This window comes from Rhinatrema bivittatum, chromosome 6 (genome assembly GCF_901001135.1).
Source record: "Rhinatrema bivittatum chromosome 6, aRhiBiv1.1, whole genome shotgun sequence".
Taxonomy (NCBI): domain Eukaryota; kingdom Metazoa; phylum Chordata; class Amphibia; order Gymnophiona; family Rhinatrematidae; genus Rhinatrema; species Rhinatrema bivittatum.
Genome location: NC_042620.1, coordinates 89,822,198 through 89,843,484, shown reverse-complemented (window position 1 = coordinate 89,843,484; position 21,287 = coordinate 89,822,198). Strand labels below are relative to the sequence as shown.

Genomic DNA, 21,287 nt, shown 5'->3' with positions numbered 1-21,287 from the left:
GGCCTGACATACAAGATTTAAAAAGGCTTGGGGAGGGGGTGAGGTGGGGGTAGGATGCTATGACATGGCAAGACTTTATCAGCAGCTTTGGGGTGGGGGGGAGGGAGGGAATTGGCTGCCCTCTAGTCTTAACCTTTGTTTTATAGGGTATACATTTAGAACGAAAAAATATTGAGATCGTTCAAAACCAAATTATACTCAAAAATAACAAAAAAATAGAATTAGTAGAAAAATTACGTAACCTAGGAGTAATAATTGACACCAAACTAAGCTTAAAACAACATATATATTTAAAAGTAAAGGAAGGATACGCCAAACTCATGGTGCTTAGAAGACTTTAACCACTTTTAACAACTGCTAACTTTCAATCAGTGCTGCAAGCTTTGATTTTTGCAAGCACTGATTACTGTAACGCCCTTCTACTAGGTCTACCATACACCTCACTAAGACCACTACAGACTTTACAAAACACAGCTGCTAGAATCTTGACCGGTAAAAGCAAAAGAGACCACATCACAGAAACCCTGGCGGAGTTACACTGGCTAACCATTGAGCAAAGAATTCAGTACAAAACACTATGCACCAAACATAAATTAATACATAACGAAAAAGCAGAATGGCTGAACACAGCCCTTTGCATACATGTCCCGAACAGAAACCTGAGATCAGCCAACAAAGCACTCCTAACTATTCCATCAATCAAAACAGCAAGACTAACACAAGTAAGAGAAAGAGCACTATCCTTGGCAGGACCCATAGTATGGAACACCATGCCATTGGAGTTAAGATTTCAAAGTGACAGCAAAACCTTTAGAAAAAATTTAAAAACCTGGCTCTTTAATCAAGCTTATCAAAAAGAGAAGGGAGAATAGTACCCAGGGAAATGCAAGGTACAAACAATTGAACACCCACACACATAACCAAAATCAATATGTGTGTAGTTTTTATTTGTTATTTTAGTTTAATCTTCATTTTTTTCGTTCATCAATAAAGGACAAAAGTACAATGATAAAGCTAATCTCGTATCCAAATCTGATACAATGAGAAATGGACATGATTTATCACCCTTACCAATTAATATTGTTTCAAACAATGTTACCGAACCTGAATGGCACCTGTGTAATTTGATATATTTTAGCTTCATTTTTATGTGCCTTATTGTAAACCATTGTGACGGTACCCATCTCAACGATGGTATAGAAAAAAAGTGAAAATAAATAAATAAATAAATAAATAATGACAGCACTTCTTAGCAGGATATCTCTACCCTTCCCTGGAAAACCCCCTGAACGCCCCCTTTTTATCTGTCTAAAATGGTTCCGCCACTGTTTTGGCTGATTCATTGATACAAACGTTATCAGATGTTACTAATAAATTGGCACCCTTAAAACGGAAGACTTTTGCCTGGTCTAGATCTCGTGTTCCCTGGTTTTCATCTGAGCTTCAATACATCAATACAATTGGGGTCTTAATCAAAGATTCCCTCTAGATCTGACAATTGCTATTTATTTATTGTATTATTTTCATGCTTTTTGAACCATAAGAACATAAGAAATTGCCGTGCTGGGTCAGACCAAGGGTCCATCAAGGCCAGCATCCTGTTTCCAACAGAGGCCAAACCAGGCGACAAGAACCTGGCAATTACCCAAACACCAAGAAGATCCCATGCTACTGCTGCCAGTAATAGCAGTGGCTATTCCCTAAGTCAACTATGTCTACGGAAGGGAGTATGCAATCTAATATAACATAACAGGAGAGATGAAGAAAAAAGGCTGGGAAGAGTTAAAAGAAAGGGAGAAAGAACCAGCTTGGAGGGTGGAGGAAAAATATTGGAGAAAGGCTGGGATGAAGAGATGAAAAAATAAGATACGAAACAGGGGTGGAAGGTTAAAAGAAATCATGATGATTTACAATAGAACGAGAATTATGAAGTGATGCATGTAAGAGAGTTGAGAAATGGCATAGAAAGGAAACAGTGTCAGCTGGAGGAGGGAGATCTGGAGAAAGGAAGGGCCTCATCGAATGGAAAAGTCCAATGAAAAGAAAAACAGGGAAAGGAAACGAGAAAAGCCAGAAGATGAAAGTAGAGGAGTGAGGACAGTATGATACTGGGAAATATGTAAAGGTAAAAGTGCCTTTTATTTCTAAATTAATTATATATTTATTTGCTTGTATAAAGATATGGATGATTATGTGATATTGGAAAACTTTAATGATCTTTATATGAATTGTATAAAACTCTAGACATCACCTGGCATTGATAGTGATCTCTTATTAGCTCTGTCCTGTCAGTTGAGAAGAGGAGTGTTATACACACTGTAACTTTTGCTTCTCTTACCTTTTCCCCACTAACCCTGTCTCCCTGAAGTCTGTAATCCAACCTTTGTGGAGGGGAGATTTGTAAGGTGAAGGAAGACGGGGAAGAAGGAGAAAAGAAAGAAACATGGTGGATGTTTGTATTAGAAAGTAAGTTGTTTGTTTGGGAATGTTTGTGAGGAGGAGGCAGTGTGTTTGGTGGGGAGTGTAAGGAGATGGGTGTGTATTACTATTATCATCATCATCATTTATTCGATTTATAAATCACATTTAAAGAATAGTCCAATACAATTTAAAAACTCATATAGGTGTGTATATGCATTAGAGAGGCTAGGAATCAGAACATGGACCACAACACAGAGTAAGAGAACTCCACACTGAGTCAAGGTACTTGCAGAGAGGCCGGCTTATAGCTGTGGTAGTGCTGAGTCAGTGCTGGGATCATGGCCGCCAGCAGGTTCCCCCAAACCATAGGGTTCAGAGAAGACTAAAGCAGCAGGTTACGTGGCCTGTTGAGGGCTCCTGCTGGTGGGAGGACAGTACTGCACACAGGTATCCAATACCGGTTGAAATAATTAGCGAAACAGCTGGACAAACGCCGGGATTTGAAAATCCTCTCTGGCTGACCGCCTAAGTAGTTAGCCAGACAAAACTTAGCCAGATAAATTGGAGGCATTCCTGGGGTGACTTGAGGCAGAATTGTTATCCGAATAGCTTATTCAGCTAACCCTGTCTGTGCCATAGAGCAGTCCCTAAAGTTAGCAGGATAAACTAACTGGGCTAACTTTAAGATAGCCAGGCATAATCAGTGGCATGGCTGTGATGCTGAATAACACTGCTGAGTTAGCCAGATAAGTTTATCCAGCTAACTTTGCTGGCCAGATAGCGGCTGTAAACGGACCCCAAAATATTTAGAAGGGGAGTGCTTGGATAAATGATGAGAAGACTGTGAATGGGCAGACAACTGACAGCAGACTGGCCTCCACCTCCCCAAAGGGTAACACGCCTCTCCCGTTCCCCACAACTCCCTCTTGGCCCTTAAGTTTGGTGAGTGTCCAGTCACAGTCTATGGAAAAGTTGGCGCCTCTATTTCTGGCTGAGCCAGGAATTGAACCCTGGTCCTCCACATACAGAGCCACTTGGCCAGCCCCAGAAGCAAAACCCTTGAAAAGCTGCATCAGTTGTGCCTGTTGGTTTGTGCTTTTTGAATGAGTCTGCTTGGTATTCTGTCTGATGAGTGTTTGGGGCACTTATTCAGAAGAGACTTGGCTGCTGAAAAAAGGATTTGAAGAGGGATATTCACTGAGCAGCGTTAAGTATGCTTTTTTGAGCTTTGTATTTATTTATTTTTCCTCATTACCACATTCTAAATTAGGTCAGAGTGGTGTATAATTTAGAAACATTAATCTACAACAATATTACATTAGATCAAGGTTTATTTTCTTTTGTCTGCACCCCCGTTTTCTCCCCCTAGTGGTTTTTAAGAAATTCCACGCTGGGTTCCAACCAAAGTTCCATCAAGCCCAGCATCCGGTCTCTGACAGTGGCCAAGTCAGCTGACAAGTACCCAGCAGGATCCCAGTCCTTCTCATGCAGAACCAGAGGCTTTCCAAGTCTTCATGGCTAATAATGGCTTTGCCTTTCTCCCTTCTTTAGACAGAGAGCCAGGGCGACTCAAGTGACTCTGTCTATGACCAAGGGCTCATAGAGTGTCTCTCAGTGCTGACTGTTAGCCTCTTTCCTGAGCCCACAGCCCCGGTGGCACATCCAGGGCTGATTGATCCCAACGGATGGGAGAGCGGAACCTATAACCCCCACACCACACCACACCACAACACAGCGCTACATTGGATCCATGGGGGCAGCCCTTCTAACCCTCTTTTATTTGGAAAATGAAACGTGAACCACTTCATTTTAAAGAAACATCTTATTCCATTTAGCTATCTGATTTACCGATTTATTGATTTCATTATCTAGTTGTCTGATTTCATGCTCAATAATTTATTTTTTTTTTGTAAGTCTCTGGCAGAAAATAATACTGCAGTCATTTGGAGAGTGATATATGGGTACTTGTGATAGGATGCACCACGTGGGATTAAAGACACAAAAGTCCAGGTTTTGGCTGCAAAAATGTCGACAAAAATCTGGTTTGTTTGTTTTTTCAGATTTTTTTGGAAACAAACTTTGCAGAGCTGCAGATGAAAGCGGCATCATGGCAGGACACAGACGTCCCATGGATTTCTGTGTCTGTTCTGCGGTTGACACCATGCACAGAGTGAGGGGAAGCAGTGAAAAAATGCTTTCTGCATCTTGTGAAGAAGGGAAGGGGGGGAGTTAGAAGCAGGAAACTCAGGATTGTAGAGCGAGTGACAATTACTAGTGTTCAGGCAAGCACAGACTGAAAGCATCTGTCACTACCTGGTTGCACAGATTCAAAATTATTTCAGCGTGTTTCAAAACCTGTGCTGTCAATCAGCATGACTCCCACAAAGCTGAATCTGCTGCTCTTGACAGGAGACCATCTGCTTTTGTTGCAATTATTGTTTGCCAGTAATAAAGTTTAATTATAATTTGAAGGCGATCAAGTGGAAAACGTGACCAAGTTCAGCAAATGACACTTGCGAGTTAATTCCTGAATCTTGGCTCAGATTGCTTACGATCCTTCAGCCTAAAGGAGGGAAGTCAGTAAAGCCATTAAGGATTCACTGACAGCTGTACCTGTGTGACCTTGGCAGACGTGGTGCTGTAACCCATCCTGTTAGATTTGCCAGCCTGTCAGAAATGGATGCTTGCACAGTGAGGGGTAAGAGCACTGCAGAGGTCAGAAGAAAACTTGCTAACCATAGAGAAACATGAAATGGTGTTTTCATGAAAACATAGTGAGGTCGATATTCAAAGGGTTTATTCAGGTGACTTTTGGAGTTACATCAAGAAACCCCAAGATTTGAATTTCCTACCCCTCTCACCTACAAAACCTTACTCAGCCAGGTCATTATAGGGATAAAATTTAGATGGATATAAAAGAAGTAGGGCAGGGAGCATTCTAGGAGTGTGGCTGAATTGTGTCTGGCTAGTGCTGATATTTAGCATTGGTCAGATAAACTTAACTGGGTAATTCTGGTTGGAAAAATCACTGTCCTAGAGTTATGTTGGTAACTTTACATGGGTTTATTCAGCTGAACCTTTTCCAGGTATGCTCCGCTGAATATCTGGAGGAAGTTACCTGGGTGACTTTCCCATTCTCCAAGTACTTACCTGTCCTATGCCTGGATATGTTGCAGAACATAAATACTTATTTAAGTTATTTTCTTGTTTTGAGAAGCAACCAAAATGATAAAGGGGAGGGAACAGCTCCCCTATGAGGAAAGGCTAAAGAGGTTAGGGCTGTTCAGCTTGGAGAAGAGATGGCTGAGGGGAGATATGATAGAGATCTTTAAAATCATGAGAGGTCCAGAACAGGTAAATGTGAATCAGTTGTTTACGCTTTCAGATAATAGAAGGACTAGAGGGCACTTCATGAATTAGCAAGTAGCACATTTAAAACTAATCAGAGAAAATTATTTTTTACTCAATGCACAATTAAGCTCTGGAATTCATTGCTAGCGGATGTGCTTAAGTAGTTAGCTTAGCTGGGTTTAAAAAAGGTTTGGACAAGTTTCTGGAGGAGAAGTCCATAAACTAGTATTAGTCAAGTTGACTTAGGGAATAGCCACTGCTGATTACCAGCATTTGTAGCATGGGATCTACTTAATGTTTGGGTTCTTGCCAGGTACTTGTAGCCTGGATTGGCCACTGATGGAAACAGGATGCTGGGCTTGATGGACCCTTGGTCTGACCCAGTAAGGCATGTTTTTATGTTCTTATGAGGGTTTAGTGTGGCATATTGTAGTAGTATCTACCTCTAAGGAATTTTTGATTCACTGAAGTTTAAATGCCTTTTTTAGGACAATAGGTAAATAGGAGACTATTGTAATTATTAGCAAGTGTTTCTCTTACACGAATGGAACGCTCCTCAGTTCTGCTTTTATCATAGACCATGCCTCAGTTAGGCTGTCATTGTAGACTGCCACCTCAGCTGGCTATGGTTTAGGCTCTTGGCTATGCTTCGATCATTGTGGATCATTCCTCAGCCAAGCTCTCAATGTACTCCTCGCCTTGGCCTTGCACTTGCCTTAGACCCAACTGAGCCTTTGAAAACTTAGCTCATAGGTGACTTTGTGACAGGTGTTGAAGTAAAATATATGAAATATATTATCAAACTCTGGGAATTATCATCCAGTTAATGTTGCGGCTCCGGGTCGACCCCGGCCGCTCCACTTACCGCCGCGGGCTTCCGGGCCTTCCCCGGCCCTCCTCGGGCCTCCGGGGACTCTTGCCGCCACGCTTTCGGCGTCCCCGCGCAGCGCCCGGGCCTGCCCCCACTCCCACCACGCGGCCCCTGCGCCGCCGGAGCAGCCGGCGTCTCGCCGCGGCTGGCTCCGCCCCCTAGGGGCACGCGCGCGTCTCGGCCCGAGATTTAAAGGGCCAGGCGCGGGAAACCTGTCTTCCTCCTCCAAGTGACGTCAGACGCTGCAGGGCTACTTAAGCCCTGCAGTCCCTCTCCTCAGGGCCTTGCAACGAGGTTCCCAGGCTTGCTCCTGTCTCCAGTTGCTGCGTTCGTGCTGTCTTGTCCTCCACTTTGCTTCTGACTCGGATTGGCATACGTTTCTTCTTGGCTCCTGACCCCGGACTGGTATTTGGTATTCTCTGGCTTCTGACCTCGGACCGGCTTACGTTGACCCCTGGCTTCTGACCCCGGACCGGCTTACGTTGTTTCTCTGGCTCCTGACCTCGGACTGGCTGACGGCGATCCATCGGTTCCTGACTCTGGACTGGCGAGCAACGACCCTTCGGCAATCAACCTTGGACTTCAGCTGACCAGGCCCCCGTGGGCCCTCCTAAGTCCCAGCGGCCGGGTCCCTATGGGCTCCTCCTGGGGGGACTCCGGCTTCCAGGGTGAATCTCCTAAGTCCCAGCGGCCGAACTCCTACGAGCTCCTCTCGGGGGAGGATCGGCTTCCAGGGCGAAGATCTTCCCACTACTGGACCAGCTCCGTCGTCTCCACCCTCCTCGCCAAAGCCCTTGGTCGCATAGGGCTTCCAGAGTTCCACCTTCTGCCAGCCACTAGTCTGTCAGCTCCGCCTCCCGGTCGGGGTCGCTGCTGCAAACACCTACAGCAGCTCCTCTTCTGGCTCCGATCGGCCCAAGGGTCCACGAATCCAACAGTTAATCTGTTTCTATTTTTCTGTTTTATTTTCTTTTTATGTAGCTGTTTTCACAAAAGTGTTTTAATAGTATTTAAATATAAATATGCCAATAGCTGGTAATCTTGTAAATGATATGCTGTTTGTTATTTACTGAGCCCCTTTTTATTTATTTTTCTAACCAGAGGTGGGCTGTAATTTCATTTGGGAACAGAGGCCTGAGATGCAGTTCAGTCTTGCCTCTTCTCTCTCTTGGAGTGAAGCACAAGCCTCGTGCCAGGCTCAGGGTGGCAACTTGCTTAGCACTACAGACTTGAAAGAGCAGAAATTAGCGAGTGATAAATGGAGAAATGCCATCTATTCATAATAAGACTTAATTAATAGCTCTTACCGGAGTTCTTATCCAAATCCATGTTTTAAGCCTAGGTATTGCTATGGGGTGGTAAGAGATGACAAGTACTGCCCCCCTTCAAAAACAAATTGGCTTCCCCCCCTTTTGTACACGCTAGCTAGAGCCAGTACCTCTGCTTATGCACAGCACTCCCTTACCGTGGCAACCTCTACTATCATTGCCACCTTCTTCTCTCTGGATCATGCTGACCAGGACCAGCAAGAGCAGAGGTAATGGCTGCATACAACTGAGCATGGGGATGCAGCTGCAGACAACACATCACCAGCGCATTGACATTACAAGTCTCAACTGCTAGATCCAGAAGCACTAATACACCGCCCTGGGGTAGGGTTGCCAACTGGCACCATGTTTTCAGGACAGGTTGAGCCAGTCCTGGTTTTACTCACCTGCATGCAGGTACTTATAGTCTTGCTTTTCTTAGGGAATTAAATAGGGAAATCAGAATAAGTCCCAGCATGCAATGGGGTAAAACCAGGACTGGATCAACATATCCTAAAAATCTGGAGCCAGTTGGCAACCCTACCCTGGGGCTGCCCACCATCTGTGCAATTGGACTGGCAAGCAGGTGCTTAATAGCCATGCAAGGCCAATCTGTGGCTGGTCTCATGCACCAAAGGAAGCCAATCTGGATTAAGCGCTGGTCTGCTGCTGCTGGCCCAAGGGCAACAGACACTACTCTGGGGATGAGGAGGGCAAGGCAGAGTGCGAAAGGGAAGATCAGGCTACACTGGGATCAGGAGAAGGTGGAACACAGATTGAGGTGGATGGGAAAACTATGGTGGGAGGAAATGAGAGAGGATAGGGGTTGAGGGGGGACAGATAAGGAAGGCAGAGCAGATCGGAGAATGGAATGCCAGGCAGCACTAGAGGAGGGAAAGAGACAGGATGGGGGTGGATAGGAGAGCTTTCTGGGGCTTGGAGGGGAAAGATGATACCAGACCTCAGATGGGGGAGCAGAGAGAGAAAAATGGAATGAAGGGCTAGGAAAGAAGATCCAGGATAGAAAGAAAGGAGAACCAAGAAGAGAGAGAGAGAGGAGAGGGCCCAGGAAGGGAATCAAGGAGAGGGTTAAAGGAACCTTTATAGGGGAGAGGGAGGCAGAAAGAGAAAAGACAGGATAGATGGAGAGGGGGTGAATTCTTGGGTTTGGAGGGGGGTGAGGACTGGGAAAGTGGGGGAAGGGCAGGGAGAAGGAGAGAGAGGGAGGACTGGGGGGAGAGAGGGAGAGGACTTGGTTTAGGAGGCAGGATAGGAGGAGAAACCAGGATAGAAGGGAGTACAGAAGATGATGGGCAGAGGACCTGGTCCTGGGTGGAGCGAGAGGAAGGACATTTGATGGGCAAAAGACCAGAGATGGTGGGAAGTGGAAAGGACTGGAGATGGGGTGAGAAAGATAGGACCTTGGATTGGGGAGGGGAGAATCCAGGGGGAGAATGGGGGAAAAGGGGGATGAGGAATGGAGGGGAGAGCACAGGTGAAAAGGGAGGAGAAATGTGAAAGAGCATGGAAGAACAGGACAGGAGGACAAGGAGAAAGAGCAGGGACTGAGAGATTGAGCAGGGACTCAGACATGGTGATGGGCTGGGGTGTGAGACAGTGCAGAAGGGTGGGGATTGAAGAGGAATGATGTGAAGGACCTGGAGAGGTTGAGAGGCAGTGCAAAGGACCAGAGTACTATGGAGCAGGTGAGAGACAGTTCTTTGAAGGGAGTGAGAGAAGGTGAAAATGGGGGAGATGGGGAGGAGGAGAAAAAAGGAATGAGAATCTGGGCAGGGGGTAAGAGAGAGAAGAAAGGGGCTGTATGCCAGGAGAGGATGAGTGAAATGAAAGGAGCTGGGGCTAGCAAGAGAATGAGAGTCAACAGGAAGGTAGATGAGGGATAGGGAATGATTGAGTACAGACAGTGACAGGGGAGACTAGGGAGTGTGTGAAAAACAGAGGGAGGAATAGGGGGTTGGGAAGGAATAGGAGACGAGGAGGGATGGGAGGGCCGTGGAGGGGTGAGTAGGGGAAAATGGTAAGTAGATGAGAAGTGAAAAGAGGAGGATGGAGGACTTGGGGGAAAGAAAGGGAAGGGAGCAAGGTCAGTTTGGCGCCATTTTTAAAAATGGCATCGACTGGTCGAGGTGCTTGGGGGCACCCCGACCCCAGTACTGGACCAGATTCTGAATTTTAAGGTTTGGGGGTGTGAGAGGGGGGATTGGGAGGTGGGGATTGCCTGGGGGTGGGGAATTTCCTGAATCCTTTCTTTTACACTTCATACCTTTGGGGGAGGGGAGAGGGATGCGGGGGGGGGGGGGGGGGGAAGGGGGGTACACTATACCCCAGCTAGTTGACCTATCTATTGGGGTGGAGACCCCTGGACCCCCAATTACTTTTATTTAAAACTGGAGGGGAGGGTGTCGCCATGCCGGATTTTGACACTTTTTTTTTACATGGAGGACTCAGAGCCACATCAAGTTGTGGCCCTGGGTTTAGCTGCTCAACCTTTTTCTTTAGCTGCGACATTTCATTTTTTTTAGGTAGTGGCCCTTTAAGGCGATGGTGGTTCCTTGAAGTTGGGCCGCCACCACACCTAAAGAGCCACTCGCTGCGTTCTTTTGTCCTGCGGAGTTTGTCCGTGAGACAAAAGAACGCGCCATAGAGCCGTGAACCTTTTTCAGGGGAGAGGCCCTGCTATTGCAGCGACGCCCCCCTGTGATAGTGGGATCCCTCCCATACAGAAAATTGTGGCTTGATGGCTCTAGACCCTTGTTTGCCCCTGCCATCCCACCAAATACTTCTGTCTAGAGATGCCACTGGTTATAAGAATGTCTTTTAAAAGAAATAGATTCTTGTCTTGTTGAAATAATTCTCTTGGTTTCAGGAGAGTTCTTAAAACAGAATTAGACTGTACTTTGTTAAACTAATTCAAAATGCAAGTTCAGATGTGCTAAAAATATAGTGTCTTATGCTGTGCAGTATTTTTATTTTAACCATATGGAACAGTAATAAGATACAGAGGTTTGATGTAGATTTACTACAAAAAAATGTTAATGTTCTGATTCTTCTTAGTTAGTCGTAAATGCCAGTCAAAATGCAGCTCCCCATTCCATTCCACTCGGGACCAACAGCTTGCGAATCTTGCTGTGTGTTTTTTTTGTCCACCATGTTTCATTATCAGAGCCAATGGAACTATGTAGCAGCAATTGAGGTATCGGAACGTCATGCCTGATACTTATAAACAGGAATGCAGGGATGCAGCTGAAGAGATGACTGAAGGAACAAGAATTTTAAAAACATGAAGTGTAGACATCCAACATTTTGCTGCTAATGAGACTATACCACTCAGTCAAAGCTGAGAAGTCAACAAGAAGTTCCACGCAGAGCTAATGGAGTCTTTTTTCCAGGATATGCATGCATGCATGTGTGCACTTGTGTACACGAATCCTCCAAATTTTACCTCAGCCAGGATTCCCTTGTACCTGCTGATGTACTAAAAATTTGGTGTGCACAGGACCCCAGACCAGAAGTAGTTAGTGAGGGGTAGAGGGACACACACACACGCACACAGACAAGGTGATCTCAAAAACCTTCCTTTGTAAAGTAGGCCTAAAATGAGTAGCTCACTTAACAAATCTTAGAAAACGTTTCTTTACTCAGTCACATCTCTAAAAAACTGTAGCACAGTCTCTTAAACTCCCACATATCTGATCTCTCATCCTTTCTTATAGATGTTGAATAGGTGGATTGTCTTGGGTGAGAACAATGCCCCCTCACAGTGCCGAAAAGTACGCCTGTTCCTTCACAACATGCCTGCTTTCAGCCAGATTAAAAAGAGATGTTTCTTAGCATTCGGATAGGTAGATCCAGAACCAGTGGGTTATGCACCTCTACCAGCAAATGGAGACTGAGCAAAGCTGACATCAGCCTGCCAGTATTCTTCGTCTCCAGCAGATGGTGGAAATGCAACTCCCTACTGGGGATTGCCTTAAAAGTTTTTATTGAAGGAGAAAAGAAGAAAGAAGTTTATTGCCCCATTCACCTTTGGTGATACTTTATGGTTCCTCCCTCAGTCGAGTTTCCTGAGGTAATTCCTTCAAATTCTTCCCTCAGATGAGTGCCTTAGTGTGCTAGCTGGTTTTTGCTGGCATGGACTTAGCTGTAAAAAAAAAAAAAGCTGAAGACAAGCGGGTGCAGGAAGCTAGGTGCGGCGGTGAAGTTATATGCTGGAACGGGCTGAGCTCAGGTAAAGAGTATTTAAAAAAATTAAAAGAAGAGGGGAAGTTGATTTTAGGAATTCCTCTCCCGTCTGGTCTCTGTGCTCAGCGCACCAATCCAATGTCCATTCCCGCCTCTGGGGGAGCTTGGGGACTCGGGCAGTTTGGCGGGTTGAGCAGTCTTCTGGACTAGGCCCTGCTCTCAGGCTTATATTATTTGCTATGTGGTAGGTTACGGCGGCATTCGCTCACTTTTTCTCTGTGCATAAGGCTGCCCTTGGTTCGCACTTGCACACCGGCTATATGTCTAGTTATACATCTAGCTGGGCACTCAGTTGAGCACATAAGAGTGCCCAGCTGGGCGCTCAGTTGTGCGTGTAGGGGCGCCTAGGTGGGCACACAGTGTTGTGCTTAAGAACGTCTAGGTGGGCGCTCAAGTGTATCCGCCTGAATGATGTATTAGGTGCCTAATTTTTAAGCACCTATTTTTTTCAAGCGCCTATTGTGAGCACAGCTGGGCGCACAGTTCTCAGACACCTGTTGGAGAATACTGAAAACTCTATGGCACTGATGGCAAAGAAGCCTAAGCGCCTGAACTTTTGTGCAGCTTGCCATATTCAGCCTGATGTTCCCTCTAACTTGTGTCAGCACTGTTTGGAGGCTCAGGGAGAATTGTCTCCATCTGATTTTGTCAAGCTGAGTCCTTCCCAGCATGATGCAGGAATAAGTTTTGCCTGTATTTGGGGCTCATCTAACTGGTTTTTCAGTGGGGTAAGGTAGTGCAGTGGGCGCAAGATTGACACCCCCTGGTTTTGACATGGACCCTTCTGCCTTTTCTTCGGCGGAATTTTTCAAGGACTGCAGTCCTTTCTTCAGGTACAGTTGTCGGCCCTGGCCAATCTTAGCAGATCAGGATCGCAAGCTGCACTTTCCCACATGTCCATTGCTGTAGGTAAGCGTCAGTGTATTTCTAGACCTGCTGTGGGTCACGTCGATAAGGCCCAGATGGCATGGATGATGAAGCTGATCCTTGCTCCCTGGGAGAAAAGAATAATTCCTCTGGGGCTGGAGCCATATAGAACAATGTTGCATTTCTTTCATGAAGGTGAGTTACCGGCTCTGAATTCCCAGCCATTGAAGATTCTGGTCGTACGGGGCTGATTCCATGTCTGAGCCAAGCCTCAGACATGGAATCAGCATAAAGCCTCATGTTTCTTCCCTATTATGTAGACTATTCAAGAATTGATTGATCTTGAATGAGGCGCCCTGGAAGCTAATTGGAAGGACTGTACCCCACCCCCCACTCCCGATCCAGCTGAGGGAGCAATTGTGCTTCCGAAAGTGGATGTGCTTAATATGTAATGCGTCACCAAGTCGACAACTATTCCCGCAGGCCATACTTGAGCAGGCCTTGAAGCGGTGGCAATGAATTTGCAGATAGCTTCTTTTGCTCCCTGGTGGCTCGCTATTGTTTCAGGAAGTTGATAAATTTGGTGTGAATAACAGGGCAGTGAGAGAACTGGCAGATGTCTCTTTTGGCAGATGCGGACTGTGATCTGGTTCGCACTTCGGCAGCAATGGCTCGAGGAATTGGTTGGCCAATACAATCTTATGAAATTGCCCCTTAAAAGACCACTCTTGTTTGAAGTGAGTGGAAAAAAAAATGGCCAATAAGTGGAGTGAGTCCCAGGTTCCTCGGTTATGAGAGAATAAGAAGCAGACTCTGCGCTCCTTCGGCACGAGAGATCATGCTAGGTGTTTCAGACATTTTCAACCCTACAAGGACTGACTTTCAGAGGACTCTGCCTTTTGGCAGGTCTCAGTCTTTTCATCCCAGGCAGCCTGGAAGGGGTGCAGATGGGTAGTGGTTCCCTCCACCGAGCCTCTCAAGGCAGGTATGATGACCCACCCCTGGAAACAGAGGATAAGGGGTCACCTGTCTCTTTTTTATCAGAGGTGGGTTGAGATCACGTCAGACCAACGATTTCTGCAGGTGATAATAGATGGCTACGCTCTGGAGTTTCTAAATGTCCCTTGGGATGGTTTCATGGTGTCTCCCTGCAATTCTCCGCAGAAGAGACAAGCAGTGGACTGTAAACTTACAAGGCTTGTCAGCCTGCGGGCTGAAGTTTCATTATCTATTTCACAAGAAAATATGGACTGGTATTCCATTTATTTCATTGTGCCGAATGAGTGCTCCTTCGCCCCATCCTAGATCTCAAGGGTGTCAACCATCATTTGCGGATGATTCATTTTCGCAAGGAAACCTTACGCAAAGTAATAATGGCAGTACAGTCCATCTGTCTGGAGCTTCAACGGTTTCTGCGTTTCTCTGTTTTGGGGCAACATTTTCAGTTTTGAGCACTGCCTTTTGGGTTGGTCACCATGCCCAGAACCTTTTCCAGTTATAGTGGTGGTTGTGGCAGTATTGAGTTGCCTTCTGAGGTGATACTGTTGAGTCCCTCTCTCAGTTGAGAGCCTTCAGTCTGGTAGCCTTGTTCTGGCATGGACTTAAATAAAAAAATTGAGAAGTTGCAGGCCGAGAGAGGCTTGGTGATGAAGGTTTTCATCCTCTCCCCCTGTAGCTGGGAACCAGCTCCTAATCTCAGACAGGGAGGGCTGAGCTCAGGTAAAAGTTTTTATTAAAAAACAAAAAAGAAAGGAAAAAGAAAATGGAATTATTTTAGTAAGGTTGCTTCTTAGTTCTTACCGGGTCCTTCTCCTTGGTTTGTGTTGTCTTTTGCTCATGTATCTGGGGAGTTTTGTAAGATGTGGAGGGGAGTGGGGTCAAAGACAACAGGTCAAGGATGTCCCCTTCTTTGATTGTTCTGCTGGCTGAGTCTTCTTCAAGGGAAAATCGCTCTCAGGATGCCAGGTTCTGGCTTATAGGGCCTGGTATGGAGCCATTCTCCTTTTCCTGGGTGGAATTCTTCCAGGGATTACAGAACTTTCTATAGGGGCATCCTTCTGAGTCAGCAATGCCTTCTAAATCAGGATCACATGCTCGAAGTTTCCCTGTGTCTGCCACCATGGTCAAACGCTGTGGTGCTGTGCATTCTGACAGTGTTTGAGTTGATGTGGATCAAAATGACACTGATGATAATTTGGGTGGCTCCCCTCTTGAGAAAAGGGAGATTCCCCCGGATTTAGAGCCACATAGAACTCTTCTCCGTTTCTTTCATAGAGATAAGTTGCTGGGTCTTATCTTTCAGACTCTGAATATGCGGGAGTGACTCTTTGGGTGTGCAAAAGAAGGACCCCATATTGATCAACCTACGCAAGGCTTCATGTTTCTTTCCCCTCCTGGATGCTATTCAAGAGTTGATTGATCTTTAAAGGGGGGGGGGCACGCTTTGGTGGGATTATACCCCTTGGGTCCGAGGGCCAGAGAGCAGTTATATTTCCCAAAGGTGGATGCATTGGTGTATTCTGTCACTAAGTGAGCCACCATCCTAGTGGAAGAAGGAGCAGCTATAAAAGATGCTCAGGATAGAAGGATTGAGGCTAATCTTTGAGGCCATGGTGATGAATTTGCAGATTGCTTCTTGTTGTGCCTTGGTGGCTCAAGCTATCCTGCGTCTTTCACAAGACTCGGGTGGAGCCGTTTTGATGATAGAACCAGGGTCTGTCTTCTTGGCTGATGTAGGATGTGACCTGGTTCGCACAGCCACCAGAGGAGTTGCTTCTGTAATTGCAGCTAGACGGCAGCTGTGGCTGAGTAATTGTTTGGTCTACACTGTTTCTAAGTCCAATCTCACCAAGATACGCTTCAAAGGTTCCCTTTTGTTTGGCAGTGAGTTGTAAAAGATGGAAAATAGATGGGGGGTGTTATAATTAGTGAGGTTTGGGTGGACCCTTGGATACTGTGGTAGCTGACCACGCCCATGGGGGAAGTCCCATGAGGGGCCACAGGTCAGGCTCACCTTTGGACACACAAACACAGATTATATCTTTATTTAGACAGTTTGAGAAACCACCAGAGATGGCAGTAGAGAGTAGAAGATATAGCCCGGCTGGACTAGTATTCCCCAGGGTGCTGGAAAGCGGTTCCTCCAGTAGCAGTGCTGTAGTGGAGAGAACTGAGATAATGAGTACAATAGAACATTCACAGAGTCCCAAGTATGGAGAAGCCCCAAGATAGGGAGAGGTGGCCCTTGAGGAGCGAGTACCAGATCCCTGGGAGCAGAGAGACTCGTTGGCAAAGTACTCACACAGCGGTTCCACGTAAGAGATGGCACTGGCGCTGGAACGGAGGCAGGCCCTCAAGGAGCGAGTATCTGGTTCCAGGGAGACAGCTCTGAGGAGTGGATGATAGTAGTACTCACTGATGGTGTCTGTAGCGAATTCTTCCAAGTAGAAGAGGAGATAGATGCAGGCAGCGAGTCAGGGAACATGGGCCCTCAAGGAGCGAGTACCGGTTACCTGATAGCGACCTGAAAGAAGCAAAAGAAGCCCCCGAGGAGCGGGTACCCCATTAGCAGAAAGAGTCCAATAGAGTTGGAGAGGCAGAGTAGCTGGGTATGGAGAGCGAATCCCATATGTAAGAATCACCCTTTCTAACTCAACGGCTAGCAATAAACTGTAGGCTTAAATATCCGGGCAGAGTGACGTCATTACAGGGGGACTCCCCAGAGGAACGCATCAATGAGGAAATAAGAATGAGGGCTGCATGGCGCGCGCACCCTAAGGTACCTGTAGAGCATGGAGGGAGGCAGCACCCAAGCCGATCTGGGGATGCCGGAGAGGATGACAGGTGGACATCGCAGCAGCCAGGCATCGTGAAGAGCAGGAGGAGCCGCAAAAAAGGAAAAGTAGGCGGAGTGAAGCCTTTGGGAAGTGACCGTTGCAACAGGGGGAAGCTCAGGTCCCTCGTTTGCTGGAGGATAAAAAGCCAGTTTCTTGGCCCTTTTGGCAAGTAGCCACACTCATGAATATAGGAGCTTCTCAGAGATCCCATTCCTTTGGTGGATCTCAGTCCTTTCACCCTAGAAGACCCCAGAAAGATACAGGCTTTGGGAGAGGAGTCTCTCGATCTTCTCAATGAAGGTTTGCAGACTCACCTGCTGGTGCAGGAGATAGGTAGCCATCTTTCTTGCTGTTATAAGAGGTGGGTTCAGATCACATCAGACCAGTGTGTCCTGGAAGTGATTTGGGATGGCTATGCTCTAGAATTTCTCCATGCAACTCCCCTCAGAAGAGAGTAGTAGTGGACACTACATTGAGAAAACTGGAAGCCCTGAAGGCTGTGATTCCCATTCCTGAATCACAGGAAAATACTGGCTGCTAGTCCATCTATTTTGTCATGCCCAAGAGAGAGAGAGGTCCTTTTGACCCATCCTGGATCTCAAGGGAGTCAATCATCATTTGAGGGTCACTCATTTCTGAATGGAAACTGTACACTCCATCATAATGGCAGTACAATCAGGAGAGTATCTCATGTCTCTGGAACTGACAGAGGCATATCTGCATATTCCTATTCGCCGGAAACATCAACAATTTATATGCGTTGCCATTCTCAGATGCCAGTTTCAGTTTTATTGTGCCCAGGTCCTTCTCCAAGGTCCTGGTGATAGTAGCAGTGTTTTTTGTGCAAGGTCGGCAAAATGGTACACCCATATCTGGACGACTGGTTGATTCAAGCCAAGAGCATGGAAGGAAGTCTCCAGATTTTTTGCTAGGTAGTCTCCTTACTACAGGAGCTAGGTTGTGAAGAGAACCTAGCCAAGAGCAGCTTACACCCATCTCAGATGCTGGAGTATCTCAGCATTCACTTTGATATGAAGCAGGGCAGAGTATTTCTGCCGGAGAGTTGGATTCAAAAGTTGATTGCTCAAGTTCGCACCCTGATAAGCGCTGCTCACCCGACAATGTTATATTTACAGGTCTTAAAAACATAAGAACATAAGAAAATGCCATACTGGGTCAGACCAAGGGTCCATCAAGCCCAGCATCCTGTTTCCAACAGTGGCCAATCCAGGCCATAAGAACCTGGCAAGAACCCAAAAACTAAGTCTATTCCATGTTACCATTGCTAATGGCAGTGGCTATTCTCTAAGTGAACTTAATAGCAGGTAATGGACTTCTCCTCCAAGAACTTATCCAATCCTTTTTTAAACACAGCTATACTAACTGCACTAACCACATCCTCTGGCAACAAATTCCAGAGTTTAATTGTGCGTTGAGTAAAAAAGAACTTTCTCCGATTAGCAGCCACTTTGCAGTGGTTCTCTGGGCAAGAGCTTATATGTGACCTCTTCAATGCGTGTTGCTTTCCTGCTGGAGCCCACAGTCACAGAACTACGCGATGTTGCAGTTGCAGTGGTGGTTGCAGGCGGATCATCTCAGGAAGGGAGTTTTCTTGGAAACGCCAGATTGGTTGTTGTGATCACTATTGTCAAATGGCTCCATCACTGTTGGAGTCTAAATATAGACTAGGATGAAGAGACAAAGATAAGAGGAGGAGGGGGAAGGCAAGAAGATTTCAAGAAAAGAGCAGTGGAAAAACAGGAGAGGAATGGGAAGACAGGAAACACAGAGTGAAAGAAACAGAAGATAGTAGAGGGCACAGTGACAACAGCAGTGCCACTGTCAGCAACAACATGTTAACACCAGTAGTTAACTAAATTTGCATACCTGGGAACTCTTTGGATTCCTGGAGATGCAGGGAATTTTTAACAACTACTGGTCTCCAGGAAAACACTAGGAAAACTCCAGGGTTCACTATTTACTGCTTCAGTCACTCCCCTTCAGGAAGCCTGCAGGGAACATCAGGGGAGGGGCTGGACTAGGAGTAAGGCAGTTGTTTTCTATTTTACAGTGTCTGCTTCAACTTCACCCTCTCCCTTTTCTCAGTAAGCCTTCAGAGAACAGGAAGTGTAGAGTGAGCCTGGAGTAGACACAGCAAGGCAGCATGTGGGGAAAAACTGTTAGGAGTTAGCAATCTGTTAGGGAGTTAGCAAACAGATAGGGATATTTGTGGGTGGATCCTTGGGTCGGTAGCAGATGACCATGCCCCCGGGGGAAGATCCCGAGAGGGACCACCGGTCACACACTAGATCTTTTATTAAACCATGTAAGGAACCACCAGAGGTGGCAGTAGTGAGCTGGAGTGCCCGGCAGGGCCGTAGTCCCTCAGGTACTGGAACAGTGATCCCTGGAAGCTGAGCTGTTGAGAAACTGAATATAGTGAGTAGGCAGGGTATGCAGAGTTCAGGGAAGGAACCTAGATAGAACACTCACACAATGGTCTCATAGAAGCCCAGGAGCTGGAATGAATAGGCCCTCGAGGAGCGAGTACCTGGTTCCAGGGAAAGCTCTGAGAGAGCGATGGTAACTCACTGATGTAGTTGGCAGTGATGACTTCCAGGCAGAAAAGTATACAGAGCAAGACTGGGAACAAGGGACCTCGAGGAGACTGTCACCTGAAAAACAAAGGAGAGAGCGAGCCCCCGAGGAGTGGGTACCCCTGGTAAGTGCGAGGAGGCAGAGTAGCTTGGAATCCGAAGTGAGTCCATTCTATTCCTTGCTAACTCGATGTGTTAGCAAATTCTAAGACCTTATATATCCGTCGCGGGTGACGTCATCTCAGGGGGACGCCCCTGAGGTTCGCGCCATCGCCGGTACTAACGTCGGGGCTGTGCCACGCGCGCGCCCCTAGGCTTCCAGGAAACATGGTGGGTTGCAGCATCTCGCCGGTCCGGGGACGCCGGAGGACTTCGGCAGAAGGACGCCGCGGCAGCCAATCTTCCCACGGGCGAAAAGGGAGTCGCCAAAGAGGTAAGGAGGGCGGAGACAGGGCATCGGGAACCGATGGACACAACAAAACCTGCAGGGCAGAGGTTGGAACAGGCACAGCTCAGCCTGCAGCTGTGATTACAGGACCTGGAATTTAACTGACGGTAGAGTGAGGGAGCACAAGTCAAGGAGTTGTGATTTATAAGGGGGAAGTGCTGGGGTCATCCTTGAAGGGAGGGAAAGGATGGCAGAGAAGACAGAGTGTGGATTAGCAGGGTGGGGGTGGGGGAAGAGAAGAAACTGATATGCATTCCTTCCCACTAATCAAGCTTTGAGGTTTCCAAGTATATAAATCTGATCACTGGAAACAGGAGTAGGAGCCTGACTTACTCTTGCTTCTAATCTCATTGAGCTCTTCCCCATTGCTTCATGAGAAGACATAGAGGGAGATCCTGCACTGTATTATTTTGGAAGATTCCATAAGATCTCCCACATGAATAAGAGTATTCAGAGACTCCATACAAATTGTAACATTGGCTTTTCCATTTGAGTTTAGGAATGTGCTGTGGCTTTTAAATTGACAAGAAAATAACGACATTTGTTTAGTTTTGTGTCATTTCCCATCTGAAGCGACAAAAAAAACAATGAAATGTTTTGTTTTTATCATTTTAGCTTTCACTAAATTATTTCAGCACATTGTTAGTCATGTAAAAACAACAGAAACGAATGAAAGCTAAACAAACACTCAAAATAAATAGCAGAGCAAAGGCTTTTGAAAATTGCTATAATATATGCTGTTGAATTGTCAATAGGTTTCACCTGCATTAAGTGCACTTAACGTGGCTAAATGGGCTTTTTGAAAATTGTCACGATAATGTTACATTTAATGTTCCTTCGAAAATTATCCTGAATATGTTTTTGAAGCAGCTCATGGAGTTCACTTGTCAGCTGGTTGCAAATGTAGAATTTCTTTAGAAATATCAGCTTTATACCATTTCTCAAACTTTCCTCGTCCATCCCTTGTCTTAAAGAACACTCCTTCACCAGTGCCTCCTATCCCCGACCCGAACATTTTACTGCCGTGTGTTTACTGACAGCGTACCATCCCACAAGCAGAAAGAACTGGTAAAGCTAAAGAAACATATGCAGTTCTTTCTTTTAATTACTGTTTTGCTTCTGTTATGTACTTCAGAGCGGCTGAGCAGCAAAGCTGTGGTAGTATGGACAGGTAACCAACTGGATGAATCAGCTGGTTGGCAGTGGGCCAACGGAGCTCCTCTGGCCCTGGTGAACTGGAACTCAAGTGCATCCTGTTCTTTTCTCTGCAGTACCAGAACTGCATTACAGATTGTATCTTTGGTAGCTGTCATTCTGTAGCTCCAT

The 21,287-nt window shown here is 46.3% G+C and overlaps 1 protein-coding gene across 1 annotated transcript in view; it reads left to right on the top strand.

Moving 5' to 3' along the window:
• Nucleotides 1–21,287, top strand: part of LOC115094648 (secretory phospholipase A2 receptor-like) — a 154,848-nt gene that overhangs the window by 9,045 nt on the left and 124,516 nt on the right. The window contains 3 exon segments of the mRNA XM_029607897.1: nt 7,745–7,894; nt 8,069–8,180; nt 20,936–21,207. Of these exon segments, the coding sequence (XP_029463757.1) occupies nt 7,745–7,894; nt 8,069–8,180; nt 20,936–21,207 (534 nt within the window).